The 11,447-nt window shown below is 38.2% G+C and overlaps 2 protein-coding genes across 3 annotated transcripts; one reads left to right on the top strand and one right to left on the bottom strand.

Annotated features, from left to right (window-relative positions):
• The first annotated feature begins 6,304 nt into the window (after nucleotides 1-6,304).
• On the top strand, nucleotides 6,305-7,492 carry LOC103958516 ((+)-neomenthol dehydrogenase-like). Its single transcript, XM_009370782.2, has 2 exons — nucleotides 6,305-6,496; nucleotides 6,712-7,492. The coding sequence occupies exons 1-2, from the start codon at nucleotides 6,305-6,307 to the stop codon at nucleotides 7,093-7,095; spliced, it is 576 nt and encodes a 191-aa protein (XP_009369057.2). The 3' UTR covers nucleotides 7,096-7,492.
• LOC103958498 (tetraspanin-10) lies at nucleotides 7,201-10,841 on the bottom strand. Of its 2 annotated transcripts, XM_009370764.3 has the most exons (11): nucleotides 10,559-10,839; nucleotides 10,066-10,178; nucleotides 9,900-9,954; nucleotides 9,753-9,808; nucleotides 9,155-9,202; nucleotides 8,842-8,890; nucleotides 8,662-8,745; nucleotides 8,475-8,542; nucleotides 7,977-8,102; nucleotides 7,794-7,869; nucleotides 7,201-7,491 (listed from the first exon to the last, which is right to left on the bottom strand). In XM_009370764.3, exons 1-11 carry the CDS (start codon nucleotides 10,610-10,612, stop codon nucleotides 7,426-7,428), a joined length of 795 nt encoding a protein of 264 aa, XP_009369039.1. In that variant the 5' UTR covers nucleotides 10,613-10,839; the 3' UTR covers nucleotides 7,201-7,425. The 2 variants fall into 2 exon arrangements, with proteins under 2 accessions (XP_009369039.1, XP_048445576.1); XM_048589619.1 differs by lacking the exons at nucleotides 9,753-9,808; nucleotides 9,900-9,954 and having other exon boundaries at nucleotides 10,559-10,841.
• Nucleotides 10,842-11,447: the final 606 nt, after the last annotated feature.

Consider the following 11,447-nt stretch of genomic DNA (forward strand, 5'->3'; position numbering starts at 1 on the left):
AGGTTTAAAGTTTTTCCAGTTTCCGGCGACGGCGACGGCGACTGTCACCGACGAACCGAGGTTGAAGACGACGAAATATTCCGTCAAGTTTGACGTAATATTCTAGCGGCATCAGGTTAGTTTTAACGGAATATGCTACTTTTTAACGGAATATTCCTAATGGCGTTAACGGTTACCGTTAGGCATGCCAGGCACGTGGCAGCGCGTCTAACCGTGCCTTGGCCGACGCGTGGCGGCACGTGGGACGTATAAAAAATTATTTTAAAATATGGGGATGTTCATGAGGTTGAGTAGATGACGTTGGTATATTTAAACACCCCATTTGAGCATTGTATGAGAAGTTATTACCTAGTTTTGTTTATGTAACGTTTATATAGTTGTTTCACATATAGGTGAGACCTATCTTCGGGACGAGCACAGTCAATCGAGGCTTGGGGGCTACGACCCTTCCACATATCAGTGGGGGGGGGGGGGGTTTGGTTTTCCGTATATACCTATATACTTGAGATTTTTCCCAGAAAATCGATTTGAATGAAATTGTGTTTGCCATGCCTATTGATTTTATGCTTAGACTATGAATTTGTATGATTTGTGCATATTGTGATTTGACGCGATGGACGCTCAGGTAAGTACCAGGTGAGTTATAGATTGTTTATGTGAATTGATGATTATGTGAGATGTGTTGAGAGCTCATAAACCTGTACCCCGATGTTAGTGCTCCCGCCCAGAGTTAGAGCACAGTCCTTCACGTGATGTTCACCTCCCGCACTTGAGCGTATTTATTTACACCCAGTCCTATTGTACAGACCACTTTAGGTGGTTCCGACTCATGTGCAAGTATAGTTGTTGAAATGTAGATTTGAGCCGTACAGGTCACGTTAGGTGACTCCGGCTATATGGATGAGCTCTAGATTCAGCCGTACAGGTCACGTTAGGTGACTCCAGCTGACATATCAATTGCATTGATTTATATCACCTGGCTTATATATTTTTATACTAAGATATTCGACATGGCATATTTGTGAATTTTCTATATGCACATGTGACATGTACTCCTAAGCACAATGTGTTCTCAATAAAAAATATGTCAAGTTTTAATGAAGTTTCAATTCTAAATCTCTTGTTTTAGGTCACAACTCAACCAACTTTTGTTTCGTCTTCAATCATTTAGGTGTTTTAGTTAAATTACTTGTTTGCTACGTCTACAGTTTCTATGTGGATTTGGCTAAAATAATTACATGTATTTAATACAATCAAGTTCTGAACATTGAAATGCATACATGAAAAACATGATTTAATGATTACGTTTTATGAGATATTATGCTTACTGAGAATATTTTGAATTACCATATTTTATCGAACACATGTTTTTTACAGTATAGATGATGGATGACTTTATACTATGAAGATGTTTTTGAGATATATATATATATACCTATGTTTTGAAAGTCTATGTTCAATGGTTTTGTGCTTATCTAGTGGTCACTATACTGCCACGGGCGATGATTATGGTTGTTGGTTGCGGGTCGAGAGAAATAATCTCTAGCTTAGGGCTGAGACACATGGAACTAGCATTGGGCCGAGAGAAATAATCTCTGGCTACGGGCGCAGAGACATGGAGCTGATATTGGGCCGGGAGATATCGTTACTGGATACCACTATTTAGCCCATTATATACGAGATATGTTTTATGAAAGAATTTTATGGCATGCTAAGGTTTCGAAAACCTATTATATATTATGCTATTGATGTTTTCATAAAACTTTGGGGGTTAGTATGTTGATAACTGTATCAGTAATATATATATATATATATATATACATATATATAAATATCAACTTGGTCTACTCATGTTTGTTTTGTGCCCCCTCAGGATTTAGATTCGAGGCATACGATCATGGCATAAAGGCTCTTCCGCATCGGTATCTTCGAGTCCTTTCGGTGTAGGACCCATTATGTCACATCCCAGCCCGGGGTTCACCACATCCCGGGCCCGCTTCACCACTGTAGCACGATATTGTCCGCTTTGGGCACCGACCACGCCCTCACGGTTTTGTTTTTGGGAACTCATACGAGAACTTCCCAATAGGTCACCCATCATGGGAGTGCTCTCGCGCGCTACTCACTTAACTTCGGAGTTCCCATGAAACCCGAAGCCAGTGAGCTCTTAAAAGGCCTCGTGCTAGGTAGAGATGGGAATATACATATAAGGATCACTCCCCTGAGTGATATGGGATGTTACAATCCACCCCCTTAGGGGCCCGACGTCCTCGTCGGCACACAACGGCCAGGGTTAGGCTCTGATACCAAATTGTCACATCCCGGCCTGAGGTCCACCACATCCCGGGCTCGCTCCACCACCATAGCACGATATTGTCTGCTTTGGGTCCCGACCACGCCTTCACTGTTTTGTTTCTGGGAACTCACACGAGAACTTCCCAATGGGTCACCCATCATGGGAGTGCTCTCGCGCGCTACTCGCTTAACTTCGAAGTTCCCATGGAACTCGAAGCCAGTGAGCTCCCAAAAGGCCTCGTGCTAGGTAGAGATGGGAATATACATATAAGGATCACTCCCCTGGGTGATGTGGGATGTTACACATTCACTTATTCATTCAATTTTATATTATTCCTCTTTTAGTGTTCTAGTTTAGTTGTATGCCCTGAATACTTTCCTTAAATGCACATTCATTATATTTAAATTTCTATTATTTTATTCATATTCATAGTTCTCTTGCATCCTAATATGGCTTCGTCACCTTCGGGTGTCGGCCAACACGTGTCTACCCTGGTGTTCAAGGAATATCAGGGTCAAGCGTGTCATGGTGACACGTTACGACTATCAAAATCCTCAGACCCAGGGGATTTCCTTGTAAACATGAAAATTCCTATGACAAACGAAACAAGAACACATGTACAGAATAATATTTGTTTTAAATGAATGTTTAGGGTTACAATCTCTTATTCCAAAATGTGATCATCCGATTCGATCTCCTGGGTTGCGAAATGTACGTGTAGGGTTGTTGATCTGGGGGTCGTAGTGACTTGTTCTCGAACCAATGAACGTTGCAAGAGTTTGGCTTGAGCCGGTGGAAGAACCTGCATGTGTAGTGGTGCTTGATGGTTCTTCACAAGTGTGGCGAAGAATGCAAAGAGCTTTTTAAATCTTTTGAGTGTGTAGAGTTTTTGGGAGTTTGAGCATTTGAGTGTGAGGATGCGCGTGTGGACTTGCTTCCTTCTTTTTGCCCACACTTAAGATTAGCTTAACTAGATTAATCGACTTCAAACCTTATCCTGAGAAAGCCAATCCAAGGCTTATAGGAGGGAGTTGAAAACGACAAGCAATTATCTCTTTCTTTCTCCATGTCTTCTGCCTCGATTCGGATGATGCGTTCTGCTTTATTGACTTTATGAATGAGTGCCTAGTATTTATAGCCAACGAATTGAGCTTGGTTTGAAAGACCCAATCTCAATCCCATAATTTGGCAGGCTTAGATGTGTGTGGAAAGCATGCATCAAAGTTTACAGGGTGAGCAAAAATGCACCCCAAAAACAATGCCGCCTTCAATTTGTCAAATCCATAAAAGAACATATATGCTTGGGTCTTAATTAATTTCTTGAATTCCAAATGAATCTGGCCCACTTTTGAGGATTTTGATACTGTTCATTTTTACGAAAAATCACATTTTTACGCTAAAAAGTCAATTCTAATACTATTCACTTTACCCTTTATTTTGCACTTATTGTTTAAACTTAAAATTTTCAAACCCTTTTCATTAGTTTTTCTAATAAAATACTGTTGTCATGCTTATGAAAAACAATCGTTGGACTAAAACATTTAACGTGTTAAGAAATTGACTGTAGAATTATCAAAGAGACAGAGGTCACTTCAAACAATACTAATATTGTCTTTAACTTTTGCTACGTCTCCAGTCATTTGAGTGTTTTAGTTGAATTTCTTGTTTGCTGCGTCTTCAAGTCCCTTTTTTGGATTTGGCTACAATATTTACCTATATTTAATACAACTACTATTTGAATATCGTGATGGTAAATGTACATGTAAGTATTGTAATCAAATCCAAAATTTAAATAAGAGACATTTTCTTACGGACAATTCTTTAAATTGATAATATTTTTAGACCAAAAGAAATAAAATTCAACTTAAGTGATTAGGAATGCATATTCATGCCAATATGACAGCGGATGAATTTTCTATGTTGAGGCATATTTAGAGTCATTTTTGTGTGTTGTTTGCTTATTTTCTGTTGATATAATTTCTTAGCAACAATTTGACATGTGTGGTTTAAAGATCTAACGATGATCTTATTCGTGATTAGTTTCATGTTTTTCAAAGAAAAAGAGCGCATATTCGTTCATACAACTTGTATTCATACTCATCTTCCCTAATATCACTTGTGAAAAACACAAGGATTAAGTACCTTTTCAAACATTATAAACAAATTATCTAATGTTTTAAAACAAATTTCATATTTGTTAAACCATGGTTAATAATTTCGTAAGATGTTTATGCGGCAACAATGGACTCACTTTCCGGCTTAATTGGGAAAGACTCTCTCTTGCAACCAATATACAGTCTTAGTGGTATCACCAATTCATCCATTGGATACTAGTCACATGCTCAAACATTACCCCAATAATATGAGAGTGTCTCTTCTTACTTAGATTCTAAGCTCGTGCCACGTGTAAAATTTGACAAAGAACACAACAAAGAATAAACAGAAAAATGAAAACCACCAATTTCTTGAAATCCAAATGAATCCATATGACTGAACTGGATATGAAACATCGTTGAACAATAAATATGATTGAAGGAGAAAAACTTTTACATGAAAATGGTACATCGCAATTGTGACGTTTTGTGCCACTGACCATACTACATGTAAGTTTCTTTTTATTTGGTATTGTATTAATAATACAAATGTCACAATGACAATGAACTCATATCATATAAGTTGCTCCCTAACCGAAGAAAATTGAAAATAGAATTCTCAAACATTTGATAATGTCACGGCATACGTGACCATCTCTGACAAATGATAAATCAGTAGCTTAGTAATTAAACTATAAATAGCCTAAGAACAAGAGATGAAGAAGCACTTGGAGTAGTCCCTCTAAATCATCACCACCATCCACATAGCTAACATTTTTTTCCTCCTCCAAATCTCCAACAAATGGCAGAAACAACCACCAGTTTTTGAGTCCAAGGGGTACATCAATCTTTCGTTTAATCGATCCGCATCCTCTCCTGAAGTGCTACGTGACAACGAAGGATCAGTAACGATGCTTAATTAGTGATCACGGTTTTATTAATATTCTTTCTTAACAGAATTGCAGTTGTTACTGGAGGCAACAAAGGGATTGAATATGAGATAAGCAGGCAATTAGCTGCTCATGGAGTTGGGGTGGTGTTTAACTGCAAGAGATGTGAGGAGAACAGAAGCTGTTGAGAAATTGAAGGCTTCTTATGGCCTCTATGGGGTAGTATTTCATCAGCTTGATGTAACTTCCTCAACAAGCATTGCTTCTCAGGCCGAATTTCTCAAAACTCAAGTCGGAAAGCTTGACATATTGGTAATTCCCGTCTCTAACTACGAATCTTGTTACGATGTTTTTCCTATGTTTGAGTCTGCCGACGAAAGAAAGGGATGCAGCACGAGAACTTCCAAGGTCTCCTTATCACTTGGTTAAGCACTAAAAGAAGTAAATACTTTTACAATATTGCAGGTAAATAATGCAGGAACTCTTGGATCCATAGCACCTGATGATGTAAGTCAATAGAACTCGGTTGTTTTTTGTACATCATTTTGGAAGTTTGTATTCTTCTATCGGCTGCGTTGGATAATCATTACTCTAAAGCTTCAGCTATAAAATGGGTTAATCATGTCTACGAAGTTAACTACTAACAGCGTTTCTCGCTACTAATAACACCGTTTCTCGTGTGCAACCCCATCATGCACGCGAAGGGGCAGACATATATACATGACATTGGTTGTAGCTTGCCGAGAAGTGGCTTGCTCGCTCAAAAGCCCCGGGTCGATCATGGGTAAGGTACGGCTGGATTGAAGAAGACTTTCTAGCCATGGAAATACCTGTTGGAGTATAAGCCCCAACCCTTCCGTTGTCCACCTTCGTTTGCTTAGGAACCCTACTTTTACACGGTTCGCCTCTCACTCACGGTCGAGCTACTTCGTCACTCAGAAGTTTCGCTTCACTGATTCTTTATTTTGTTCACATAGTACATAGAGAGTATAATTAACTTTTTATTTCATTGACAAGAGAGAATAATGATGCAGCTTCAACGTTCCAATGCCGGATCCGACAATGAAGTTGTGAAGCAAACCTATGAGACAGCAAGGGATTGCCTGAAAACAAACTATTATGGAGTTAAGCAACTTACCGAAGCACTTATTCCACTGCTTCAAAAATCCAACTCGGCAACGATAGTCAATGTCTCCTCCTCGGTGGGAAAGCTAAGAGTACAGTACCGAAACCCGAATCTGAAATCCATCAATGCTATGCATTCCCAATTTATACAAACAAAATGTTATCTTATGTCATCAAACTGACAACATAACATGACATATGGAAATGTGGCAAGATAACATTACCTATATAACGACGCATTCTGTTGATATAAAACTATTGTATACGAATTTTTGTTCATTTCTAGTGTTTCAACTGCATGTCTAAGTTTGGAATACCAAATGAGAAAGCAAAGAGGGTTCTAGGAGATACTGATAGCCTCAGAGAAGAGGAAGTGGACAACCTAGTTGAGGAATTTATGGAGGATGTGAAGCAGAGTTTGGTTGAAGCCAAAGTCTGGCCTGCCAAGTTATCTGCCTACATCGTATCCAAAGCAGCACTGAATGCTTATACAAGAGCCTTGGCAAAGACGTATCCCGACATTGCTATTAACGCAGTCAGTCCTAGTTTCACCAGAACTGACATAAACGAGAATACTGGGATGCTTACAGTTGAAGAAGGCGCAAAAGGTCCTGTAGAGCTAGCTTGGTTGCCTGACAGTCGAGTTTCTGGCCTCTACTTCGAACAGACTGAATTGTCAACCTTTGATTGAAATTTGCGATCATGATACAGTAACTGTAGTATACGTAGGTAGATATGTGTGTGTGTGTGTGGCAAGAACATGATAGAAAATAATGCTTCAGACTTTAGTCTCAGATAAGTAAAGAAATGATATAATTTGTTTCCGTAGCATCACAAAGCATTTTTATACAATCTTAAGGCAGATAGCCTCTAGGTAGCAAGTACTTCCCCATTGTATGATGGAGCACTTTCTTTGTTTAAATTCTATAAAAGAAATCACTCACAGGTTGCTTGAATGCATTTTCAGGACTACATAGTTTCTTCGTCCCTAAGAGCGTTTCTCATAGCAGAGGTCCTCTTGTTAATTTTTGGAACGGACTCTTGCAGCATTTCTTCTTGCACAGCATCCCACGAAATATATCATAGACTGGCATTTCACAAAAAAAAGGAATGTCATGGCATCAAGCACTTACAGGAGAAAATTGATCTTAAATGATGGTACAACCGTAGAACGCAAGTTATTGCAGTCTTCTCAACAGAGACTAACTATATGAATATAGTAGATGTTTATTCTCTAATCTTTAGCCATGCATCACATACAAAATGTCTACTCTTGTTCGTTAAATTTTGGAAATGTTTGATAATGTTATAATTTACATAGTTCAGCTTTTGTTATTAAGTAAAGAAATTTCAATGGTTGTGATTGAATAAATAGAGAGAATGCCTCACCAAAACAACAAACAGAGCAACATTAAAGATCGCAACCAGTCTCCACTCAGTTTTCATGTATTGTGCAACTCCAGCCCTTGAAAATGATTGACGAATAGTGCTCAGAATTGATTAAATTTATACACAAGAATACAGGAAAAACGAGAAGAGACAAAAAAATTGAGATAAAGGTGTGATGATTACTTGCAGGAATCACAATTGTAACACTTGGTGTCCCGGGCATTTTTGTAAAGTTTGCAGTCCTTGTTTGAACTAACTGGATGGAAGCTCATGTCATAGTATGACGCATTAACAGCAGGATAACCGCATCTAGGAATAAAGTTGAATCCCAGCAATTGGTAAATCAGTAACATGTTATCTAGTATGTACCATGCACTTCAATTGTCTATTTCATATACTTAATTATTTTATATTATCGTCTCATACTTTTACATATTTGTGTTAGTGAATGCTTATCATCTCAGTTGTTGTGTTTGCGGGGGGGGGGGTGGCGCGGGCGGGGGGGCACTTTATTTCTTGTCGACCGTTTTGTGTGGTTCATGGAAGTTTAATAGTTTATATGCATATTTCAGACTAGTGAAACTCCATCTTAAAGCAGAAAGACAGTCAGGAGGATGAGGCGACGGAAACTTACCAAACAACAAAAGACACAGAAATGAAAACAAGAAGTATGGCACCTACTCAGATGGTGGTCGACAACAACCAGCCTCCACAGGGGTTAGCTTTGCCAATTTGTATTGCTTCAGAGTCTGAATCCAACAAGTGAAGTGAAAGAAATTAAGTCAATCGGAAAAAAAGAGAAGGTAAAGGAAATCACAACAATATTATGCAGACAAATAAGCAATTTAAACAAGCTTGAGAAGTGCACCTTATACTTTTTTGGTAGGTCGTTGCAGTCATTAGATTTCACAAGACAACTCTTTAAGTGCTTCCAGTTTTGCGTATTGTTCAACTAAAACACGAAAGAGAGCAACTGATATAAAAAAAACGCATAACAAAGCGGACACTACATATCATCATTAAACTGCAAAAGAAAAAAGGAACTCACTTGTTTTAGAAACCACGGACTGTAATCATGGAGTTGATACTCCTTGTACCTGTCCATATGAGAAAAAAGAGGATGAAAAAATGTTTTGTATTTTATTCCTACAGTGGTTAGAAGTGCATTCTTTTGACGAAATAAAAATTGAAACTTGTGCTTCTCTAGATGATTTGAAGCTACTAAACTTTTACAGCTGCAATTTTCTGTAACCTAATCATTTCAAAGTTCTGGTCAGACAATATTTCAGGAGTAGATACCACAAATCAAGATCATGCCCTCCCATAAAGCAAGTCGAGTGACCAGAAAATAATTTGCATACCTCAAGCCAACCACGCTATGACCAGAGCCATTATTTGTGACAATGAACCTGCAAGTAAAGGCAGAAAATTATGCGACGTCTAACTCATACACACAAATAAAACTGGGCCCTCGTACAAATATTATGAAACTGGTACAATGAAAACTAAACCGTTAAGGAGCAAATATTGAATTGGGTTGAACTGCAGTCATTCAAAAAAATCACATGTAAGGTTATCAACTATCGAGAAAACATTTAAATACTTATGGAAGATCACAATCAACATTATCTTCACAGACAGAATCGAGAACAGAAGCATACAGACAAAAATGCAATTGAGCCCCTGTATCAGCTTGCATTTGAGAATGATGAAGTACTTTCCAGAACAAAAAATATATGCAAAAGCATGCCCACTTCATTGTGACTACCACAAGTCTACAATTTTCTTAAACTCCCGATCAAAATGTCAAACTGCATAAAAGTACCGACTTCTCTTATATTTTCAAATACATATCCTGTCAACTGGCGTAGGAAAAAAAAATTCAGACAATAGATGGATGGGATATGAAGTACAAACTGAATTACGAAGAGTGTTGAGCTCCAGATGATGTTTACTTACGCTAATACCGTGAACACCAGGATTCCCACCAGTATGAAGCACAACAGAATCAGATACTGCACATGAAAAGTCAAGGAACAAACAAGAACGAACGACCGCAAAACAACCTCGATCAAAAATCAACCAAAATTCATTTACTAAGGATACAATCCACAAGAGTATGGAGCTATTTTTCATTGCACCCAAGAAGCCGATTATTGATCTAACAGCCAAGGCACACAAGTATAAGTAGATTTCTCGAGATCAATACAAAGTTAGAGAGTGGAATCGAAGAATGCATAAAAACTCGGGTGTTAAAGAAAGCAAAGCGTACATTAAAAAGATGACTGCACCAATGCCTATAACGGGGAGCGTGAGGGATCTCCGACAGCCATCGTGATGAGTACTCATCCACACCCCGAAAACTACGACAACAATTGCTAAGAGCTGCATATCACACATAGTAAGACATCATCAAATTTATGTACAGAACATATAAACTAGAGCTGCTCATTGGTTAGCTAACCAGCTACACAAATTTCAACAGATTCTCTCCAACAATTTGAATGACAATGTAAGAGCAAAGACTGAAAATTTTGCAAAAAAAAACATCAATCTGGTAAGAAACAAGCAAATTTAGGATGACAAAGACAAAAACCAAATCACAGTTTCAAACTAAAACCCATAAACAGAACCAAACCCATCCTTAAAACAAACAAATACCCAGAAACGGAGCAAACAAAAAAGGACAAAATAGAAGCAATCTTTTCAGTTTTTTTTTTTTTCAGACAGATTTTTACAGAAAGATGAAAACTTTGAAAGATTACCATGGTGAGAAAGTTGACCCATCTGATGATAAATGTGCTTGTTCCCATTCCCATTTCTTCCTTTTTTTTCTTTCTAAATCCCCCCTCTTTTTTTTGGTACCAAAATCTAAATTCCTCTCACTACTTGAACTTTTATCAAAATCTAATCTTTCTGAACTTGCAGAAAATAAGAAGCAAGAGAGGAGAGAAATGTCAGAGACTTCTTCTCAGGCTCCGAAGATGCATTCATTACAAATTGGCCACTTGCTTCTGCGGCTCTGAGAGCTGATAAAGTGGCACTTGAAGTTTGAAGCAGAAAGGGGCCCAAAGGGGATAATGCAGAGTTCAGAAGGGTATTTTGGTCAATGGACAACCGCCTGCCCATGGTTCATGATCCACGGGATTTACCAGCGGACACACGACACCGAGATAACCGAAACAACAAAGGCAAGCGGTAACTCAGGGTCAAAAATTAACTCGAAATTGATGTTTAACTTGCAGTCAAAGGTGAAAGTATAACGTTGACCGCTGTCGAGGTAGTTCGGTTCGCTTTAGGCGACATGGCTTCGGTGCGAATCTATGTCACACAGCTTAGATTCTTCAGACATTTGTTACCAGACACGACAACAACTTTCTTTTATTTTTTTTATTTCGGTAATTTGTTGAAAATACAAAATGGATTTGAACCAAGTATTTTCGACAAATTATTTTATTTCATTAAAATATTTTTTATGTTATGAATGGAGGTGTGAATGCCTAGAGTATAGGCAACCAGATATGATGGTAGCTTTACAATGTTGTCAAAGAAAAAATCTTCGTAAGATTGGTATGTTGAAAAACATGGTTGACCAAATAAGATCAGGGAAGAATGAAAACTTTTATATAAAGAGGTATTTGCACCATTGAATAA

The sequence above is a fragment of a genome, unplaced genomic scaffold, assembly GCF_019419815.1.
Source record: "Pyrus x bretschneideri cultivar Hongxiangsu unplaced genomic scaffold, Pyrus_bretschneideri_v1 Contig3, whole genome shotgun sequence".
NCBI lineage: Eukaryota > Viridiplantae > Streptophyta > Magnoliopsida > Rosales > Rosaceae > Pyrus > Pyrus x bretschneideri.